This window comes from Amphibalanus amphitrite, unplaced genomic scaffold (genome assembly GCF_019059575.1).
Source record: "Amphibalanus amphitrite isolate SeventyFive unplaced genomic scaffold, NRLGWU_Aamphi_draft 000866F_arrow, whole genome shotgun sequence".
NCBI lineage: Eukaryota > Metazoa > Arthropoda > Thecostraca > Balanomorpha > Balanidae > Amphibalanus > Amphibalanus amphitrite.
The window spans coordinates 156,447-179,770 of NW_024882360.1; the positions used below are offsets into that span (position 1 = coordinate 156,447).

At 47.7% G+C, this 23,324-nt stretch overlaps 1 protein-coding gene across 3 annotated transcripts in view; it reads right to left on the reverse strand.

The window, feature by feature from the left end:
- Positions 1-23,324, reverse strand: part of LOC122367398 (dnaJ homolog subfamily C member 8-like) — a 155,403-nt gene that overhangs the window by 48,384 nt on the left and 83,695 nt on the right. For all 3 annotated transcript variants that reach the window (XM_043340441.1, XM_043340442.1, XM_043340443.1), the window contains exons 3-5: positions 20,638-20,796; positions 18,647-18,713; positions 416-510 (exon numbers count right to left, since the gene is read on the reverse strand). In XM_043340441.1, the coding sequence (XP_043196376.1) occupies positions 416-510; positions 18,647-18,713; positions 20,638-20,796 (321 nt within the window). The remainder of the gene's footprint in view (positions 1-415; positions 511-18,646; positions 18,714-20,637; positions 20,797-23,324) is intronic.

Below are 23,324 nucleotides of genomic sequence, written 5' to 3' on the forward strand. Positions count from 1 at the left end.
TGCGTCACTGCCGTTGGGCGTCGACCTTAGGTCAAATATGGAACAATATTTAAAAAGAACTTTGAAAGAGCTGTCGAATGCACTTTTCCTCGGCGCTGTAGCCCTCTGGGTTCCCGAGTTATGCGTCATAGTTATGCAAAAAAAAATTCAATGTGGAGAAAATTAGTGATAGCTTTACCCTTGGTGACCTTCAGTGACCTCAGGCGCTGAATTGATCGAAAAAGCTGAGTAACTCTGAAAGATCTTGTAGCGAGCTATTTATTGTTTCTTTTCCAGCCCTTCTAGCTATCTTACATTTCGAGATAACCTGGTTTGACTAAATAGCCCCCGCCCCCTCCCCCCACCCACCCACCCCCAACGTGGCAAAGTTGGCTGAGAGGCCCACCCGGGTCTTAACGACGAGAAAGCTACTTACCGCACTGTCCACTTTGAACTTGGCCTCTTCTACGACGTCCATACACTTTTTTCGGGTATTCTCATCTTCTAGCGCCTTGTAAGCCTTGTTGATAACTGTAGGAAAAGAGCAATATTTTCAGACCTGGCCTCCGGGGCAGCGTCAGAGAACCACAGGGCGGGGCCAAAAAGGCCAGAAACCCCGCAGGGCGGGGCCCCAGGCTTTCCAGTTTTACGCCCCTTCGGGGTATCTGAATATCGTCTTCTAACCTGACTCCTGGGTCACGTAGCGACAAGTGCGGCGGTAGCCGAGAGCGTCGAAAGTCATGAAGAAATTACTTCAGTCATGTTGCAGTTCAGACCAAAATCCACCTCATGATGTTTTCCGTATGGCGGTGACACGGCGGCTCTTCGCTCACAGAGGGACGCGCTGCCGCGGGAATTGACGAGTTCGGCGTCCCGGGCGCCACTGGAGCGCCATTTTTGTCCCGGCTGACGCTGCTGTTTTATACTGACCTGTGAGTTTTACTGTTTTATTATGTCGTGTAATGTATGCTGCCTTTATTGATGTAACTGACTAGGCCATAATAGCCACTGAATGGTGGATAAGCCTTATAATAAATGACAAATGACAAATGACAAATGTTCATCGAAGGAAAAGTTTCGCCTGAATTTAGGGCCTTGGTTTCGCCTATCTCGACACTCGAGAACAAATAAATATATAGCGCTCTAAAAAGTGGGTTCGATATCTCCATAAGACCCGCACTCTTCCATGGTGGGGGGGGGGGGGGGGGGGCGTGTTGGCCACACTCGATCATCTAACAAAAGCTTAAAAAGGCTAGAAAGACGAGGAAAAACAACGGATAGCCGTAGAAAGCTTCAGAATCGTAGAGGTCATTTTTCGGGTAGGCCGTCGCTAAGGTCACATATAAAATATGATAAAATCATGATAAACACAAAGATAAAATTACGACGAAAACATTGCTGTTTTATATATTTTCATAAATTAGCGTATAACTTCTGAGCCAAAAGAGCTAGAGTTTCGCGGAACAACTCATTCGATAGGTCTTTCAAAATGCTTTCGCTTTTAAGATTTGACCTCAATGCCTCATGTCAACGGTTTCGCAACAGAGCACCATCTAAATAGTCGCATTTGCCAAAATAATTTTGCTATAGAATTTTTGCATGAACTTTGATATGAAAAAATATGAGACCTTTATTTTGTCATCATTTTCTCGTTAACATGCATCGAATGAGCTACCTATAATTTCACATGAAAAGTTCAACTTCAAAATTTGACCGCAGATCAAGGTCATAACCTTACTTGAAAAGTTCAAGTTCCTCATCAATCGATCCGTATGGATGACGTTAACACTTTCTAGACAATTTCATTGTTCTACCTAATCTTTCATATCTAAAGTAATGGTCGAAAAACTGATGTGAGCTATTTGATCTAACACCATGGGCGGCGCCACCGGCGGGGGGGGGACGGGGGGACCGGTCCCCCGCTATCGAAAGTTAGGGGGTACAGTACCCCCTATCGGCAAGGCCCATTCAATAGTTGATAATAAAGTGTTACGGAGTTATCCGTCGCATTTAATGCATCGTTAGTTAATCAAGGCAGGTTCTGAATAACCAATACCAATACCAATTTATTCAGGCAAATCCACTCATAATGACTGTTCCTTGCCATCAGCCAAGTTGTGAAATGCAGTGATATGAAAAGACATTCACACTTTCCATATGCACATTATCTAAAACGGGCATAAAAACTAAACTCGCATTTGCCAAAATAATTTTGCTATATAATTTTTGCATGAACTTTGATATGAAAAATATGAGACCTTTATTTTGTCATCATTTCCTCGTTAACATGCATCGAATGAGCTACCTATAATTTCACATGAAAAGTTCAACTTCAAAATTTGACCGCAGATCAAGGTCATAACCTTACTTGAAAAGTTCAAGCTCCTCATCAATCGATCCGTATGGATGACGTTAACACTTTCTAGACAATTTCATTGTTCTACCTAATCTTTCATATCTAAAGTAATGGTCGAAAAACTGATGTGAGCTATTTGATCTAACACCATGGGCGGCGCCACCGGCGGGGGGGGGGACGGGGGGACCGGTCCCCCGCTATCGAAAGTTAGGGGGTACAGTACCCCCTATCGGCAAGGCCCATTCAATAGTTGATAATAAAGTGTTACGGAGTTATCCGTCGCATTTAATGCATCGTTAGTTAATCAAGGCAGGTTCTGAATAACCAATACCAATACCAATTTATTCAGGCAAATCCACTCATAATGACTGTTCCTTGCCATCAGCCAAGTTGTGAAATGCAGTGATATGAAAAGACATTCACACTTTCCATATGCACATAATCTAAAACGGGCATAAAAACTAAACTAAGACAATAATGACGACAGCAATTAACTAGCAGTAAAACACGCATTCCTATGTTTCCTTCGTGCTGATAACCCGCTTGAGAGCGTGATTAAAATTGACAACTGTCATCGTACGCATTTCCACTGGGAGGGCATTGTACAGTATCGGTCCACGGTACAAGAACCGGCGCCTCCCAGTCTCCGTCCGTACACGTGGCAGACGCAGGTCATCATCATGTCGAGTGCTCCGTTCTCGTGCCTCACGGTTTGTTTGGAGTGAGGATGAAAGCGACACTGGTGTGTGATACACAGGCGCGCACACAGGATTTTTGAATGGGGGGGGGGGGGCACGACCTTCGAACTGGGCCCCCCATGCCGAAGGGCCCCCCCCCCCAAAAAAAAAAAAACGGCCCACGGGGCTATATTTCGGTTGGTTTGAAGCTTGAGCAATCAGTTTGTCAATGCATGGTAAAACAATTATTTCGGTACCAGCTTAATTTTCAAAACATATATATTTTTACGCTAGGCAGTTTTTTTCTCAAATGCGACTCAGAGCCGGTACATATACGTAACCATCTAATTTATTACGCAAAACATTTTATTAATGAACATTTTTGCAGGTCCCTCAGAAATCAGCCCCGGGCAGCGACTGACTGCCGGCCGGCCGACCGGCCCCGGGTGGCTAGAAGCAGGGACCGGTCGGTCACTGTTTGGCCCGGATGTGTAGGACCGGGAGCAGCACTCCTTTTTCACGTATATTCGCATATTTTTTAGGCACATCGACATGAAATGTCATTATATCTGATACGATGCGGGATCACAGACTAGAGATCCAGCTTATAACTTATATTTAATGCTTAACCAATGAATCAAATCAACAGGACTATGTACGATGCATGTCGGACACGTACCCAGAATTTCGCCCAAGAGGGGGTCACCTGCTGGTCACCTGACCCCGGGCCCGCGAGTCACCCGGGCGCCCGGGGTCAGATCAGGCAAGGATGTACCCAGGACCTTTCGATGGGAGGAGGGAGGCACGGTGGGTCCAGTCTCACTGGCAGACGGGTCTCTTTAAAACGGTCTTTGCATGAGAAAATGTGGAAAATTGGCAAGCAAAAGTATCATTTATGCCCGAGGAGTGTGCCTAATTAGCCCGCGAGTTGCTGGGGGGGGGCGTTAAACGCCCCCACTTTTTTCGCCGGGCCATAGCATAAAAACGGCGCGCCGCAGGCGCGCCAAATTTTGGGTACCTGTAGGGAATTGATTGAAGTTTATTGTGACAAAGTTTCAAAAAAATCGGTTGGAAAATTTTTGAGATATCGAGGTTTTAGTGACGTCATGATTTCTGAGTTTTCGACAAAAACGGCATATGTTCAAAAAATCATATAAAATCACAGAATAGACATACAGACATGCCGTAAACGCCATTAGACTGCCAATACCATGATCAATCAAATGGCTATCTTCGATTTTTGATTATCGTTCCGCATTTTCCATAATCTTGAACTGAATCTTGGCAATTTTTCGTGACTACTTTACGACCATGATACATGAATTTTTTAAGTTGAACTTTTTTAGCCAAACACGTACACATATGATAAAATGAATGTCACCATCGTCTTCTACGCCCCAAATTACCTATTAAACATGTGTCACAGGCTGCGAATATCAGTTTTGATTTTCGGGGATATGTGCCTACCCAGTTGACCTGACCTTGACCCTGACCTATGCTTGACTGACCCCTACATGGAGCTGAGACTCTTGTAGGCCTTATAAGATGGATTGTGCACCGTTTTGACAGAGTTTATGGTGAGAGTCGCCCATTGCAATGTCCTGAAATCCATGCTACTGAAAGCCCGATTTCAGGTGTTTGACCTGACCTTGACCCGACCTGTGACCTCAAAATTCAACTTTAAAGTACTCATCTGAAGCGTCTCGTCGCGCTCTTTCGTTTGCCGCCTCGTGCGTTTCGCTGCGCCTATTGGTTCTCGAGTTATCGGCTGGGGGCGTTTAACGCCCCCCCCCAGCAAACGGTGGGTGGCGAAATACCCCAGCAACTGCCGGGCTAATGTACACTAATGCCTAATTTACATGGTATTTTACGAGCGAGCGAAGCGAGCGAGCTCCTCAGAGTCACCGGTGTGTGGCGCGTTCAGAGGCGCCAGTGAAAGGCCGTTAGATGCGCTGGTGTTGGGTCCTCACAGGCGCCGTTGCGGGGTCTTAGGGCTTAGAGAGACTGGTGGGGCCATCATTGGCATGTGTGTGGCCCTGCAAAATGGCCTGCAAGTGGAAAGTGGCCCGTCATAGGCTGGCAAGGGCAAGGACACTCGGAGGCTGGTAAGAGGCCCTCAGAGTCACTGGTACGTGGCCCTCAGAGGCGTCGGTGTGGAGACTCTCAGAGCCGCCGATGTAGGCCCTTAAGATGCGCTGGTGGGGGTCCCTTGGAGGTGGGGCGAGGGGCCTCGCAGTTGCCGTTGTGGGTGCCTCTGGTGTGGACCGTGTGTCTATCACAGACGGATGTGGAGCCATAGCAGCCAATCCCTCGTTGGCCGTTACTACTTAGGGCCCTGAGCGGCCGGCGAAGTCTCTCAGAAACCGGCATTGGGCCTTTATGAAGATAATTGTGGCTACATAGGAGCCAATAACGTCCCCCCACAAGCCCTGTGGTGTCCTTCCGAGTTGAAGTGCGGCCAGCGCGAACCCTCGGCTTCCAACTGGCGCCGCAGGGCCCCTCGGTTTCGAAGGAACCCTTAACCCGAGAACGGGCACGTACCCCCTCGCTCCCTTGCTATGTCACTGAATCCAAGTGATGGGACCCTTTAGGTAATCAGGGGCGTTTCAGATGACCAGGGGTTTTCAATTGATCAGGGGCCCACCAGGTGACCATGGGCCCCTCTGGTAACCAGGCGCCCCTTAAGTAACCAGGGGCCCCATCAATAACCAGGGCCCCTCAGTAAACGGGGGCCAGTCAGGTAAGTGTAGGAGTCCCGCAGATAACCAGGGCCGGCAAGGTTTCTCAGGTCCGTTTTTTTTTTGACAAGGCTCTTATTGACTCAGGTGCGAGCCCTTTGCCATCAGCAGAGGGCCCTTTCAAGCCTTTTGAGGGCCGTTTAACGTTTCTTGAGTTCCCATTGAGGCCTTCTAAGGGCCCTTTGAGCAGTCGAGGGGCCTTTGAGGCCTTTTGAGGGTCTCTTCACGTCAGCTGAGGACCGTTGAACGCCAGCTGAGGATCGTTTTTGGGCCTTCTGATGGCCATTAGACGCCAATGGATGACCCTCTGACACCAACTGGGCCCTCTGACACCAGCTAAGGGCACTTTAAGTTTGACGCTAGCTCAGGTCCCTCGGACATTAGCTGGGGGGCCCTCTGACGCTAGCTCAAGGCCCTTTGACGCTCTTTAAGGCCTTCTGAGGGCCCCTTGAGGTCTTCTAAGGGCCTCCTTGAGGCTTTTTGAGGGCCGCTTGACGCCAACTGAGGACCGTTTGAGGCCTTCTGATGGCCATTTGGCGCCAGCTGGGGGCCCTCTGTCACCAGCTAAGGACCCTTTAGAGCGGGGGTCGGCAAATGGTGGGGCATGCCCCCTTTGGGGGTAATGGCGCCCTTCGGTGGGGGGTAATGAGGGCCTCTGAGAAAGCCTCATCTTTTTTTTTAGAATTAATGGCTCCCTTGATGGGACAGACATCGCAACTGTTGTGCCCCAGGATTCAAAAATTAGTCGAGGGCAAACGCACAAAGCATGAACTGATCAGCTGGCGCATGCCAATTTTCATGTACATAGCTGCTCACCATTCCGCACAGTCGCGCAAAAGTAACTGTCATGTATTAACCGGCGCTCGCCTGTTGGCGTTTTCACAGTCACTAGCGCAAGGGAGAGGAGTTGTCCATTGCACCCTGACCCGAGCATCTCGGCCTCTGAGATGGAGCTTTGCAGAAAAATTGAGCGTGCTGCCCGTGAAGATATAGGCAGCCGCTGCTACCCAATTTAAAGGTCATTGGTCATTTGGTGACCTTCCAGAGGTCAATGACAAGTCCCGAGTAAATCGGCTCTTGCTGTAACTTCTTGAAGTGAGATTTTGTGGACTGCCATGATCTCAAGAAAGATCTCACAAATCAACGGTTATTCGGGTTAAGGTCATGTCATTTTCAGGACAGATAAAAATGATCGGCTCGAGGGTACAGTTTTTATGATCTGACCCTTTTAACGTGATCTATTCCCGAAAAATACACGCTACCCCTGTTCGTATGGGGGTTAACCCGCGCCCTGATAGGGCTCCTGGGTATCCACGCCCTGCTGGAGGTGGAAGTTGAACCCCCTCCCCCCTTCTAACTTGTCTCCTGGGTCACTAGCGAAACGCCGTAGTCGGCGTTCGAAAGAGAGTAAGACATGATGAAGGAAAACTATGGCCACTTTTTAGGTCAAGTCAAAGGTCAGCTCACCAGAGGTCATCGAACGTAAAATTTCGCCAATTTCCAGGTTCAACCTTTGACAATTTTCGACAAACTGGCCTATAGCTCAGGAAAGGATAGAGCTACAGAGCTGCGGAAAAACGCATTCGATTGCTCTCTTAACGTTTTTTTCTGATGACGCCCTCAGATTTAACCTAAGAATAACGATTTAGCCTGCGGAGACAAAAATGGCTAAAATGTACTTTGTTTGCTGATAAAATGTACGTTGTTTGCTGATAGGTTTTCTTCAGTAGCGTTTCGCTGAGAACTTGCAAGAGCTCACTTTTATCAGCATCGTGCTCCCCCCGTCGAGAAGCATCGAAATTCGAAGGTCTTGTTGCACATCAGGTGATCCGTGTCGTCGAGCTAAACACATCTAAGGTATTTTCATCGCTCTGGCATGCCTTTATCAAAAGTTATTAACGAAAAACTATTAGATACCGTTCACGACCTGAAATGACCTCAGGGACATACAGCGGGGTTACGGGTGCAGTTTTCCGGCTCAGTGGTCATGTTTACTTGTGATTCAGTGCTTCACAGTGCTAGGAATGACACTCATCCAAAAGAGGCGTCTTTCAATTTCTACCATTGACTTTGCGACCTCTCCCATTGATAACGAGAGAGGGCGTGAAAGTGAGCTGACCTTTAGTCACCTACATCAAATATCCGAGATATACATTTTGTACATGTTTTGTTGCCTTTGTCAATTCCTGAAAGTTTGAAAGAGATCTGTTACTCTGTGTAGCTACAACAGGCGTTACAGTCTTTACTGAGGTGAGGTCACTTGACGTGATCTGGTGACCTGACTTTGAGCGACTTTGGTCTGAAATTTTCACAACATGTGCAGACAAAATGCATGACAAAATGTGACAAAATGGTGGCGCTCAACTTTTTTGAGATATTTGCGAGAAACCGCATGGGGGGGGGGGGGGGAGCCTGTGGTTTCTCGCAGATATGGTACCCAAAGAGTCGCGGAAAAGTATGGAATTTTAGTAACCATGGTTATATCACCAATGGGGTCTGGCAGGTGGGGGTAATGGCGCTGCCTGGCGCCAAAAAAGGGGGCACGACCCCGGAGGACCTGCCGACCACTGCAGTTTAGAGCCTTCGGAGAGCCATTTGACGCAAGGGCATGGCCCTCTGACGCCAGCTCAGGGACCTTTGACACCCTTTAAAGTTTAAGGCCTTCTGACGTCCGTTTGACGTTAGCTGAGGGCCCTTTGAGGCTATCTGAGGGCCCTTTAATTTATCTTATTTATTAATTTATAATTTATCTTATTTAATTTATTACTTCTCGATTTATCTAAATGTTTTGACGTTGTTCCGCATGACAAGCTGCTAGAAAAGCTGTCTCTCTACGGCATCACTACCAAATGGTTCCGTGACTATTTGGCCGACCATGCGCAGCAGGTGCAGGTACGGTGCGCAGACGGAAGGATGCTACTTTCTGATGAAAAGAGCAATGTGATCGGTGTATACCAGGGCGGCGCCCTCAGTTGTATTCTGTACATGCTGTTTGCGAACGACCTTAGCTTGCATGTGCCGGACGGTGTTAGTGTTGTCCAGTATGCTGACGACACGCAACTGATAGTGACAGGCAGAAAGTGTGACTTACCACAGCTCGTCGCCCGTATGGAGCACGCACTCGACATGTTGTACCAGTGGTTTTGCTTCAACCGGATGAAGCTCAACTCCAAGAAGACGCAGATGTTAGTGCTAGGTACCCCCTCAATGCTGCGCAATGTACCACCTGTGACGTTGACCTTCAATGGAGATGTCATTCCAGACTCAGGAGTAGTTAAAAACCTCGGTGTTCAACTTGACAGGTATCTAAATTTTGAGGCTCAGATAGACAATATGTCCCATAAGTGCGCCGGTATTCTGATAGCCCTAAGTCACGCACGTCACGTCATACCTAGACCTGTGTTAAAGGGCATCACAGAAGCTCTAGTGTTATCCATTGTGCGCTACTGCATGTCGGTGTATGGGTCTTGTACTAGCACACAGCTGCACCGTGTACAGAAGACAATCAACTTCTGCGCACGTGTCGTGACCGGGAAAAGGCGATGTGATCACATCTCGGGTGCCATATCGAGCCTCGGCTGGCTCACGGCCGAACAGTTGGTGGCTTACCATACCTTGTGTGCAGTCGAGCGGACGATGAAGTCAGGTCATCCGGACTTTCTTCTTAAGACCTTCGGACAGCGAGCCCACCAGCGGCATGATCATAACACCAGGCGAGCGGACTCGTTTATCCTTCCGGCCATCCGTGTGGAGGCCGGCAGGCGGCGACTCTGTTACCGCGGTGTGTCGCTGCTGAACGACAGCGGCATTGACCCTGGCACTTTGTCTTTCCGGGCAGATGCCAGGCTGTTCGCTGGATCTCTCTGATTCACGATATCGGTTCTGGTGCGAGTGTATGCATGGTATGCGAATGTTTGTAGTCATTTCCGTGTGTCTGTTCCAACTTCCCATTGTAATACCATTCAGACGCGAGTAAGTGAAAAGCCATGTAATCGTGGATCTTATTCAAATAAATCTGTTCTGTTTAAGGCCATCTGAGAGTCCTTTGAGGTCATCTGAGGGCTCCTTAAGGCCATCTGAGGGCCCTTTGACACCATCTAAGGGCCCTTTGACACCAGATGAGGGCCCTATGACGCTAAGTGAGGGCCCTTCGAGGCCATCTGAGGGCCTTTTGAGACCATCTGAGGGCCCTTTAAGGCCATTTGAGGGCCCGTTGTACACGGTCTTCGGTGGTCTAAGGATTAGTTAGAGGCCCATTTGAGGCGGCCGAAGGCCGCCTCAAATGGGCCCCTTCCTTCGAGTTGGGCCCCCCAACTCGAATGGGGGGGGGGGGGCACAGGCCCGTGTGCCCCCTACCCCTTGTGTGCGCCCTTGGTGATACATGCAAATTTTGTGGAGTAATTACTCCACAAAATTTGCATGTATCACCAAGGGCGCTCGCTCGCATATACGCTCGCATTAATGCGAGCGTATGAAATTTGAATATGTCATCCGCATCGAGCCACCCCAGTGCCGCCCGGACGTCCGCTGAACGGCTGAACTTCCTTCGACCTGATACGACACGTGCAGCAAAGTTAATCACCTTTTGAATCTTGTCTAGATTCTTTCGGCTGCCGTTGCCGTACACAGGGAGGCAGTAGCGGACGCGGGAGAGCACCAGGGCGGCTACGATGGTGGGGACTGGGGAGGATCTCGACCGGAAGATAATGAAGATAATGATAATGATAACGACAGGCCAATGAGGATCCCGAAGCATTTGCGCGTAATTCCTTGCACATGGGCGTCCCAGGACATAAAGATTGCTGCTGGAATTTATCGCAGGTAATCGTAGCCATCTGCTAAACGTATAACTGTATGGAGCTGTGATGCCTGTAATTACGTGATCGGCAGGCCCTCTGGGATCGTGCCCTCCTCTTTTTGGGCGTCAGGCAGGGACATTACCTCCCCCTTCCCCACCTACAAGACCCCATTGCCGACACAACCAAGTTTACTGAAATTCCATAGATTTCTGTTACGATATGGATATTTTCTATTTCTAATTAAATCAAATTTAAGCATGGCAGTTCTACCACAGAAACCATTTGAAATGTATGTCATTTAACCCCAGCACTTATGGGGAGAAGTGTTCGGATTGATCCAGGACCAAAAGGTCACGCAGTAGCCCAAGGCCTTATAATTGGGTAGCATCGACTCCCTCTCGTCAAGGGGAGAACACTCGTTTTTTCTGCGAATCTTAACCCTCGCCGGCACAGGGGGTGATGCAACTAGAGTTGCAAAATTTCCCTACCGCACTACCGGCATGCCGGTAATTTTTCACTACCGCAGGTTTTTTCGTGGTATCTGGGATGTCTTGCCGGTAGCATGCCGGTATTTTTGATTTTGTGCAAAAAAAAAAATCAGCAAAAGATTCAAACTTTGGACACTAAGAGGCTCTCAAATTGTAATAAAACAGCAATATTAACCACTGCAAGATACATTTTGTGGTAGGAGTTCCATTGCTAAGGGTTGGACACATGGACATCAGCATTTCACAGGCTTGGTTATAATAAGAATTGTCAAGAATCTACATACTGTGGTCTACAAAAGGAAGAATTGGAATGGTACTCATTCATGTTGCAAAAGCACAATCAATTAGTAAGTGTAATGGTAGGTAATATGTATAACACAATAAAATAAATAAATGTTCATGACAACATTCCCTAGGTAAAAAGGCAGAATCAAAACACCAAAAAAACACATTGCTTGGAAACTGGCCTTGAGTCTTGAGATGAGATGTGGTCTGAGAAACTCTACAAAGAATTTGACACTGACAATCCAGCTGAAAAGGCAGGTGTTAGGTAGCCCTGAGCCTGACTTTGGTCCCATAATTAAATGAAAATGGATTTGAACTGACATTTTGTCTTGTCTTTACAAGAAAACACATCATGAAGGCAAAATTGACACAAAAGTGGCGCAAAATAATACAACCAAGGATTTACTTTTAAGATTGAGATGCTCTCTCCCCTAATGAATGGATGTAATCTGATGACGTAATAGGTATTTATTCATATACCCTTTTTTGGTTGAATAACTGAAGAGAAATGAATTTTCTTGCAGTGAATTACATTTACATTGTTGATTTCATTATAATTTAATATTGTGTTGGATAATTTTTTTGAATATAATCATTCACGAGGCAGTGGCTTGCAGTCGTAAAACTTTTTTTTTGCAGCGTTTTATTCAGCTGGTTAAAAGCCTCTGTTATGGCGCATTTGTTTCGAAATCCTTCATAACCTTTTGTTTGTTCCCGTTTGAGGTTGGAGAGGATGGAAGATATCGTTTTTATACATATTATTTGGTGACTGTTCTCAGGACCAGTGAGTTATTAACTAAATTTTTTAAATGATTCGTATCTTATTCACGAACCAGCAAGCCATGGTGGATAGGAAACAGTAGATGTTGATCTCGCTTCCTCAGTTAGGAAGATGGCCGAATCTGTACTTGTTTATGTTTTGACCATCTAGATTTTAAACATTTGGCTGGTGCCTGCAACATTTTAGGAGAATGTGGAAAAGTAGAACACCTGTGAAATGTAAATGTGATTACTGCTCAGTGTTCACTGTCCAGTCTTTCGAAACACATTTCAGTAATTCAAGTTCTTTTTGTCCTCGCCTTTTTGCTGAATGTGTTAGTTTTTTTTTTTTTGTAGGCAATACCGCTTTGATTACAGGTGATATTTTAGCAGTTATAGACTGAAATTGAGTTTCAAAATTTTGGGTATTTGTGGGGCCAACTCAGCCAAAATCAGCCTGCTGGTATTTGTGGTTGGACAATGGATGGCTGCTGGGTGGGACAGGTACTGCATGCCAAAATGTGGAATCTCTTGTAGGGGTAAGCTAGAATCAAGAATGCAGGTTTTTTGGTATGCCGGTAATTTGGCGGTTTTTTTGCTTGGGGCGTGGTAGCATGCCGGTATCCCAGAAAATTTTTGTGGGGCGGGGCGGTGCCGGTAGCAGCCTTTGGGGACAACTTTGCAACTCTAGATGCAACCCCCCCCTAAGGTTTTTCGCGAATAACTCGCGTAAAAAGCGGCCGATCGCGACGAAACTTTCAGTACCCTCGCATTGATCAATTTAACACCGACCTTGAAAATTTCATGACCCTGACCCAAATGACCTTTGACCTGTGACCTCTTTTCCGAGACCATCTTTGGCCAAAATCGCGATTTGGCGTATGTCGGCTCACATTAGCCGCGCGTTTGCAAACTTTTCGTGGTTTCAAACGTTCAAACATGTGATTTGATGTTGCTCCCATACATTAGGGTGGGTGTCAAGGTCACCTGAATGTCAGGTCAGGTCATTGACCTTTTGTGACCTCGGGTGACCTCGGTTCACTTTTTCGAGTTTTACATGTTTCTAGGCTAGTTTTTGGAGCTGAATTTGAATTTAGCAACCATTTGAACATTTACGAAGTAGTTTTGGTACCTTCGTAACATGTTACGAAGCTGTTAGAGGCGGTTGACACGTATTACGAATACCCGTCATCTCCCGAACTAATGGTCCTATTTGGAAAATTCAAACGCCAATCGAAAGATCTCATCACGAACAACTAAAAACATGTACTTAATTTAAAGTATGAGGTCAAGGTCAAGATCAGGTCAAGGGTACAAATTGCAAGTTTCTACAGTATCGGCCTTGCACCGTAGTTGCCGAAGAATGGAGTCATGGACTGAGACTGATTGCCCAAAACGTGTTCTTAGGCTACCAAGACAATATTCGTTGCATACAATATCATTCAGAGGTCAAGTTCAAGGTGAGGTCAGGTCAGGTCAGGTCAGGTCAGGTCACCAAAAACAAACTATAGAAAAGGGCATGTGTGATACATGTTTTATGGGTCATTTTGCTCATAGAATTTAATAGACACACTCAATAAGTGATATGGACCACCTCTGGATGAGTTTCAGGTCGAGGTCAGGGCAAGGTCTGGTCAAGTGAGGTCAAATTTTGAAGTTGGTTGTTAAGGCCTAAAAAGGTGTCTATCTGATGCAGTTTTTCACGGCGAATCGAATGGTGCTATTTTCGTTTCCGTACGAGGTCTAGAACTTCCAAAAAAAATCAGTTTTCAAAATTAATTGGTACAAAATTTAGAGATTACGGTACAAATGTCTACCGTAATTTTGGTACAGATATTTGGGGTAGAACTGGCCAGACTGGTGTTGGATTCACCCGTGATTCAATCGATTGGAACGATTAACTCATACAAAATTTATTGAATCAAAAAGGTTTGATTCATCGTCAGGATTGTTCGATTTACAAGCCATGGTTGAATCAAACGCATTAGGAATCAGGGTTGATTGAATCAACAAATTTAATGATACATGAACTTAAAAAAAAACTGAAGTGACCATAGTTCATTATTAACAACACTGCCATGTGATGATAATTGCATAACAACAAAAAGAACGTAACATAACAAATACAATACTATCCCTGAATCAGAGCTTTCTTAATTGAATAAAACAAGAATCGTTCAATAACTTTTTGGCTGAATCAAACGTGAATTATTCCTTTTTTCATTCTCTGAATCAAAAGGAATCGATTTAGCAAATTTTTGAAGGAATCGAACGGTGATTGAATCGAGAAAAAAAAAACAAATAAATCAATATTTGAATCGATTCAAAAAAGGCGAATCAATAACCAGTCTGGAACCGACGACAATCAGCTGGTTGTTTGGCTTGTTTACTTGCTTTCGGGCCGTGAGCGCGCTGCGCATGAAGAATTTGCGGTAAAACCGAAACTGCCCCATGGGTTTACTTCGGTGCGGTAGCTTCGAAAATTACGGCCCTTGTGAGATTCACGTGGTGAGATTGTGCCCTGGATTGAAAGGTTAAATCTCCAAATATTTATTTTTCATCAAATGACATTAGATGCATAATTTGGACAGGTGGCGAGGGAAAGAGTGGCAGAGAGCGAGGACAGGAACGTCAACACAGGCTGGGGAACGCCACTATACCCTGTGCCGAATGCGAATGGAAACGTCCGACAGCTGCCGACTACTGACCAGCTACACGCTACTGACTCGAAACATATCCGATTGAATATAACAAAGTAATGAATTGTTTGACTTTCATGATGCGACAGTGTCAGGGGTGTCGTTTTCCGAAAATGATTGGTAGGGCCCAAAGGCGGCGGTCGACCATATGTGACGGGGCTTAAAAGGTAGGGTACCCCCAAATCTGCCTTTCTCATCGGATTTCGGCCACTTATTTTTTCGCCCTGGTCATTGACAAGACAAACCAAAATCTAAAAAAAAAACATTTTGGAAGTCTAGGTGCTCACCGAGCTCCATGCACAAAACGTGCAGTTAGTAAATAGGCAGTTATAATAGTGTCGGAGGAATGCACGCCATTCTGAAAGAGGCCCACGCCGACTTAAAAGCACGGCTGTGCTGAAAGGGGCCAGGGACGGTTTTGATGGCCCAAGCCGAATGAAAAAGACGGTTGCGGGGCCAGGAACGGCTTTGAAGGCCCACGCCAATTGCAGGGTTCGACAACTAACGAGGTCTCGAAACACCACGATAGTTAGAAAGACCTGCTTGCCAAAATAAAAGGATGACAGTACTAGCCATTAGTGTCAACGTGTGACACCCACAATTCCTTTACGGTGACAAGTCAGTGACATCTTCTAGATATTCGATAAAGGGGCAAAAATACCGCGCTAAGCCTCCTTTCGAGCTTGCCTTTTCTCTGCAGAGTCAGCAAACGGGGGATACATCTTGCAGAGATCTTAAACATAACAGAATAGATTCCGGTGGCGTAGCCAAGTGGGGGGGGGGGGGTGGGAGGGGCGGGCAAAGGGGGCACATGCCACTCCCATCGGGTCCAGTGGGCCCTTCGGGTTCCTGCGGCGCCAATCGGCCGCTGAGGGTCCACGCTGGCCATATTTCGTCTCAACGGGACCCCACAGGGCTCGTCAGAGCATCTCATGGGCATCTATAGTAAGTGGCGTATTAAGATATACGTAAGTGCCCCACGCCGGCTTCTTAGAGCCCTTGTCACCAGGGCCCCTTACCAGCCTGCCCCTCACGGTCTCTGAGAATCTCTTGCTGGCCTCTGAGGGCCCTTGGTGGCCTCGGCTCTGAGGGCGCATTGGTGGCCTCGGCTCCGAGGGCCTATTGGTGGCCTCGGCTCCGAAGGCCTATTGGTGGCCTCTGAGGGCCCTTACCGGCCTATTAGGAGCCGGCTCTACGAGCTGCATGCCCGCCTGTGATGGTCCAACACCAATTCTCTTAGGGCCCCAATAACTGTGAGGAGTGCCTCTGATAGCCCACACCAGCGTTTCTGAGAGCCCACGCCGGCGTTTCTGAGGCCCCTTCTCCCCCAGTTCTGAGGGTCTTCATCAGAGGCTCCTAAGGCCCTACACCAGCCCCCGAGTCGTTGCGAGCTATGTTTCCCTCACGCGCTTCCGTCTCCGAGAGGGCAACGCGCGCCGTCGCCGCGGGCCCGGCGGTGATCGAGTTGCCCCGAGTCCGCCTGGCGGTGGCCAGGCGGCAGTTTCCCAACCGAGCTGCCGCAGCTTGGAACGGCTTGCCGCGGGAGGTGACGGCGACCGCCTCAAGGCGACAGCTGATGGAGCATTTTAAAATGCAGCATTGATTGACGCAAAATTTGACTCATACTCTTTTATTCTTTGCATGTTTGTGCCTATATGTATATGTGTGTACCTATGTGTTTTTTAGCATAGTTTTTTTTTAGCAATGTGATATTTACATGTACCTACTGACTGGGCCGTAATAGCCACTCTGTTGGAAAAGCCCTAATAAACGAATACGAATACGAATACGAATACCAGCGACTCTGACGGCTCCACTGAGTCCACACTGGTGACTCTGAGGGTCCCAGTGGCGTCTGAGAATACTATTCCGGTCTAAAGGGACCCCCTTGGCGCTGCTGAAGGCACCACCGACCTCTGAGGTCCCCTTGTCGGCCTATGAAGGGCCCGCACCAGCACTCAGCTCAGCAGCTCTAAGGGTCCCACGCATATCTGTGATGGCCATAAACCAGTGTAGAAGAGGGCCCTCACCGGCGACTATGCAGGTCCCACTCCGGCGCCTCTGAAAGCCCCACACATGTGCATCTGACGGACACCCACCGGTGACTTTTGCGTGGCCCACACCGGCAATTCTGAGGATCCCACCGGAGTCTGATAGTACCGTGCCGTTCTCTAAGGACCCCGCTGAACTTCTGAAGGTGCTGCCGGCCTGAGGAGTGAGGACCCCTTGCCGTTCCCTAAGAACCCCCTGCCAGCTTGCGAAGGGTTCGCGACAGCAGCTCCTACGGCCCACAGGCTACACACATCTGTGACGGCTGTACGGCCCACCAGCAAAAGAGTGGTTGGTTAGCCTATGTGCTTTTGGTGAAATAACTTTGAATGACAGAGACACTCCTGTAAAATGACTCAATAGAAATGAGAAGAGGGTTCGTGCACACATTTCGGCAGTGGTTTTCAATAGCCATTAGACGTATTCATCAATGCAGATCGCTTATTGTGATGTTGGCAACCAACCACTTAATACCTGGAGGGCCGTATACATATATGCTTATTTGCTTATCTGTTTATTTTGATTTTTTACCAACTGATAAGTGACAAAAGATTGGTAGGGCTCAGCGAACATTGGTAGGGCCCAAATAAACATTGGTAGGGCTCGGGCCCTACCAGGCCTATACAAAACGACGCCCCTGGACAGTGTATTAGGTAGTTGCGTGTGTTGACAGCTGTGCCATAGCAGTCCAGAGCAGAAAAGGAGTTCCTGTAGTTTGCGCTAAAATTGGTCAATTTATTGACAAGATACATGGTAGGGGTAGCTTGCAATCGGTAGGTACTAGTTAGCTAATGCTTCTGATGCCTTGGCGAAACCTTTTCGACCAATCCTTTCATGACCTCGATCTATGAGCTCGTTTGCTCATAATGCCGATCGTAGAGAGCCTTGAGCTCAGCACCTCTGTGCTGTTCATCGGTCGTTACCGCTATATTTAGCATCGGTATCTTATTTGTCTCATTCAGGTTGATATCTCTAGGTCAAATCTGGAAACATCACTCAAAAAAGCTTCGAAAGACCCATCGAATGCGCTTTTCCGCAGCGCAATGCATAGCTCTATTTATTCCAGAGTTATGCACCGCTTTGCAGAAAAAAAAACACAATCAGAAAACAAAATTCGTGATAATTCTACTTTTGGTGACCTTCAGTGACCTCAACGATGACCTGATCAAGAAATGCTCTGAATGATTCTGAAAGATCTGATTGTGAGCTATATATTGCTATTTCAGTGTATTTCTAGCTTCCTTACTTTCCGAGCTAACCTGGTGTGGCCAAATACGCTCCACCCCACTTCTCTCACCATGGCGAAGTTGGCTGAGAACAAGGCGCGGGTTCAGTGCCCCTTGGTGGGAGCTGAGTCATCTCGGGGAAAATGATGTTAGCTCAAAACTAAGCTCCTGAGATCGATTGCCGCACGTTCCTGTTTTACAACTAAAATCGTCCGAGCATTACGTCCTTTCCGGCCGACACATGCTACATTTTCCTATTGGACAAAAGGTGTCAAATTAATACAGCGAGGGATTAATTACAACAATAACAAGTCCAATGTATATTTAGACACACAAACCTTTCGGTATTTTCATACCAAAAGCTTTGTTTGTCTTAATATACATTTAACTTGTTATTGTTATCATTTATCCTTCTTGGATATTATACAGCGAAAGTACTTATAGTTTCCTGTTGATACGTTCAGCGGCTTATAAAATATCCCGGAAAAGTAAGAGGGAAAGGGAAACAGAAAATTCGCGAGAGCCGAATAAGAGATGAGTATCACACAAACGACCGCGTATCAGTGCTCATCAATACCGGCTCCAACTTACTATCGAAAGCCGTTTGGGCTCGCTCCCTGTCGTCCGGGTTCTTGTCGGGATGAACCAGAATGGACATCTGAAAGAAACCAGTCGGCTGTATGTAAATTAATGGCCTAATGCGTACTGGAAGCGCGCCAAAAGTGCTCAAATACATAACGGGCTCTATAGACTTAAAGGGACCCTCCCACCTTCAAAAAAGTTAATGAATTGGCATGAAAGTGATGTCGCTCGGCTGAGAAAGAGCGAAAACGAATAGCTACTAAATCTCACCGAAAAATATTCACCGGTTTTCAAGATATTCGACTTTCACTTTTGTTTACTTTTGGCGATCTCCGCTGTTCCTACTCCTAGCGACTTTATTTGGAAGCAATAGTTTGGCCGCTGAAAGTGCGGCACTTGTTGCGCGCAAAGCAGCGTATACCACCGCGTGCTACCAAACGTTTTAGTAAAAGATTTAAAATCGTTAGATCTGCGCTGACGTCACACATTCAGAGGGGGCATTCAAAAGCATCAGCTCCTCTGAATCCAAAGTGCTGCAACTTTGAACTTAGATATTTTCGATTTGAGGCATTTATCGATGTTGTGAGAGCTCAAACTGGTAAGTGCAAGCCAGGGACCCCATTTTGGCTATCTCAACTCAAAACTAATGTTAACCCACGCCCTGATGGGGTCTGCCGAGCAACGCGGTCTGATGAGGGGCAAGCGGCAAACAGCGTTGGATAGCCCCAGCGGGGAACTACCTTTTGACCCAATTTCATTGACCTCAGTCTAACCGATGACAACACAGGCCAGGTCAAATGTCGAATTTTCACCGTTTACAGGCATTTCAAGAAATGTGCTGTAAAATCGAGTAAAATGCATGTCATTGAAAATCATCGATGAGGAATTGTTTGTCAAACACATATTTCGCTATCTGAGGTCACTGATGCCAGGTCAGGTCTTAGAGGTCAGGTCACTGACGGTTACAATATGAAAATATCATGTAATGCATGTTTTATGGTCCATTTTACATGGCAATTGCAATTATGTGGCTCAGGCAGCCTTTGGGGCAGGTTTAGGTTATGTTCTGGCGAAGGTCAGGTAAAATAAGTTTAATTTTCAAAGTTGATAGTTTTGCATAAAATGGATATCGATTCGATGCAGCTTGTCACGGGGAGTCTAATGGTGGTCTTTGTTTTGTGCTACGTGGTCCAGAATTGCTTAAAATTAAGTTAAATTTTGACGTCATCAATTTGTCAAGTTTTTTTTTGCTATATCTTGGCCAAAAAAGGAGGGATTGATCTTAAATTTGGTATAGAGATAGAAGAGCGCACTGACTATCCTACATATTCCGTTTTTTTCGAAATTCGAAAAACGTTAGGGGTTTTATTGCGTTTTACTAAAACAATCAGTTTTTAATTTTTTGGGGTCAAAATCGCAAAATTATGAAAATCCGAGACAGCAGATTTGTAGCGCCGTCTTTTCTCTACACATCCACATAAAGAACTTTGAAATTGCTTTTAACTGTAGCTTTTGTGAGCGTTTCAAGATTTTATGTTCTTTGGTCATTTTGTTCTAACATGACCTCAGTTTGACCTCAATAACTCATGACCTAAGGTGACCTAAGACTTGATATTTTGTGTGAAGGTTTCAAATTGATGCCCGGGAAGGTACTGAAAATTTGGCGGCGCCCTTTTCTTGCTGTTCAGGAAAAACCACAGGGGGGCATATTGGCCCGCCTCCCCGACGGGGCGAGGGTTAAGGTGGGATGGTCACTTTAACAGGTGGAAAATTAATCGCACACGCCACTAATGAGTTAACGACGCTTCTGAACGAAGCCACATCAGCTTCGAGCTATTTTTCATTGACTTTTCAAGGTGGGAATGTCCCTTGAATGGGTGAGAGAGCCGATAGGAACTGTAAATCAAACCAGTCAGGATGGAAATTGTTTGTAAGGAAGTGAGCCATTGGCTGGCCGCCGCGTGGGCGGCAGGTATCCGGCGCCGGCCGGCAGCACATACCCGTTTGTACTTTTTCTTAAGGTCCTGCACGGGAAGGTCCGGGTCGATCTGGAGCACCTCGAAGGGGTTCAAGTTGCGGTAGGTGGCGCCGGGCCGGAGCAGACGCTCTATCTGCTGCGCCGACGTCAGCACCGCGTCCTGCTTCTCAATCTGCTTCACCTGGGGAGATGCGGCGACATCAGCCGAGATATACCGGCCGCCTCAGCCGAGCAGAGAATTCAGCGCCTCCAGCCGCGTCTCCCGCACAGCGTTCACATTGCCGCCATCTTATCAGCGCAATGCACTGGTGCAGGCCAGAAGCGCAGGGTCCTACACAGGTGGGATGGCGGCTGCACACTAATCAACTGTTGTTTACTTAAGGCCAGGGGTAGTGCCCGCGAACGCATGTTGCCCGACCTGTTTGACACTTACGGACTGACCATAGCTAACCGTGATCGTCCCACCTACCGACCTGCCGGTTCTCTTCTCGATGTTGTTGCCACGAACCGCCCGGACCTTGTGCGCAGAGCCGGCGTGACCCGGTGTCACTTCGGAGGTCCACACGACTTTACCCGCGTTATTCTGGAGCGGCAGGGTCCCCCCGGCAGTGTAAACCAGCAGAGAGTCGAGCGGCGCTGTTTCGGTCGTGTTGATGTTGCTGCCTTCAATCGCCAGCTGTTTGATTGTGATTGGTCCGGTGTGTACCTGTCTGACAGCCCCGCACTGAAATGGCATGCCTTCTGTGAACTGTTCACGCGACAGCTGGATACCGTGGCCCCAGTTCGCCGGGTGACAGTCCGACCGGCAGCTACTCCCCCGGTATCGCCTGATACACAGGAGCTGCTCAGGCTGCGGCGCGCGGCTCGGACACGCGGCTCCCGGGACGAGTATCGCGAGGTGAATAGGCTGTGTAAGGCTGCGATTCGAGGCGACTGTCGAGCCTTCTATCAGCAGCAGATTAACCGTGGAGGGTGGCACAGTCTGTGGCGTGTTCTACAGCCCGTGATAGGACGCAAGCAGCAACATGCCGACCCACCTGCGGTCACGCCCGACGCACTAAATGACTACTATGTCACTATAGGACCTGCCACAGCCGCTGCCGTGCCGTGTCCCGCCGCTCCGGTTCCTGTCAGGCTGCCGCGCGTTACCTCAGGCACGTTCAAGGTCCAACCCACCGATATTGACACACTGTACTCCACACTCTTGAGTATGAAACCGTCAACGGCCACCGGAGTTGACGGTGTTAGTGTTAGAATGTTGCAGACGTTTTTTCCCGGCATTGGCCATGCTATTCTCGACATCGTGAACTCCAGTTTATCGACTGGTCTCATTCCACCTGGATGGAAGCACGCGATAGTGACACCAATACCGAAAGGCAAAGCAGGGAACACGCCAGCAGACACGCGCCCTATTTCCATTTTACCAGGCATAATGAAAATAGTTGAGCGCATAGTTCAAACCCAGCTGATCGACTACCTATCCGAGCATTATCTGCTGGCAGCCGAACAACACGGGTACAGGAGACTGTACTCCACTGAGACGGCCCTCAACGTCATTACTGACCGCATTCTTCAGTCCATGGACAACGGTGAAATTTCAATTTTGGTCTTACTGGATCTTTCAAAATGTTTTGATGTCGTGTCTCACCAAAAACTCCTGCAAAAACTTAGCCTATACGGTATCGACACCGACTGGTTCGCTAACTATTTGGCTGCCGGCTGGGCATGTGCAACAGGTCAGAGTCCGCGCCGCTGACGGCTCCAGTATCACCTCCCGACCGAGAGAAAACACCATTGGTGTTTTCCAGGGAGGTAGTCTCAGTTGTGCCTTGTACATGCTTTTTGCTAACGATCTCAGTCTGCACATGCCCGACGGAGTCACCATAGTACAGTTTGCAGATGACACTCAAATTTTGGTCACTGGAAAGAAACGGGATTTGGATTGTATCATTTCACGCACTGAGGCCGCACTCGACGCCGCCTACCGATGGTTTTGCCACAATGGCATGAAAGTTAACGCCGCCAAAACACAGATGCTGGTGTTGGGCACACCAGCAATGTTGCGTGGACTCCCGCCCGTCACTGTCAACTTTTGTGGTTCAACTGTAGTCGATGCAGGGACGGTGAAGAACCTCGGACTTTATCTCGACCGCCATCTGAACTATCAAGCTCACATCACCGCCATGGCATCAAAATGCACAGGAATTTTAATCGCTCTCAGTCATGCCCGCCACGTGATGCCAGCAAACACACGTAAGGTAGTTGTTCAAGCCCTAGTCATATCGATCGTGCGGTATTGTATAAGCGTGTATGGCGTGCGGTGTGACCCAGATGGCTCGTGTCCAGAAAATTCTCAATTTCTGTGCCAGAGTCGTCAGTGGCCGTAGACGCAGCGACCACATCTCTGACGTCATACAGCAGCTCGGCTGGCTGCGGGCAGACGAATTAGCCGAGTACCACACTATCTGCGCAGTCCACCGAGCCATCACATCGGGTACTCCTGAACATATCAGTGATACCATCGGTCCTGTAGCCCGCGACATACACGACCACAACACCCGAAACGCAGGGCTGATAACACAGCCACGGGCCCGAACAGAGACGGGGAGACGTCGACTATGTATTAGAGGAGTCGCGATGTTAAACGGTACCGAGTTGAGCCCGTATATACCAGCGTTTCGCGCCAATGTGAAGCGTGTGATCATGTCG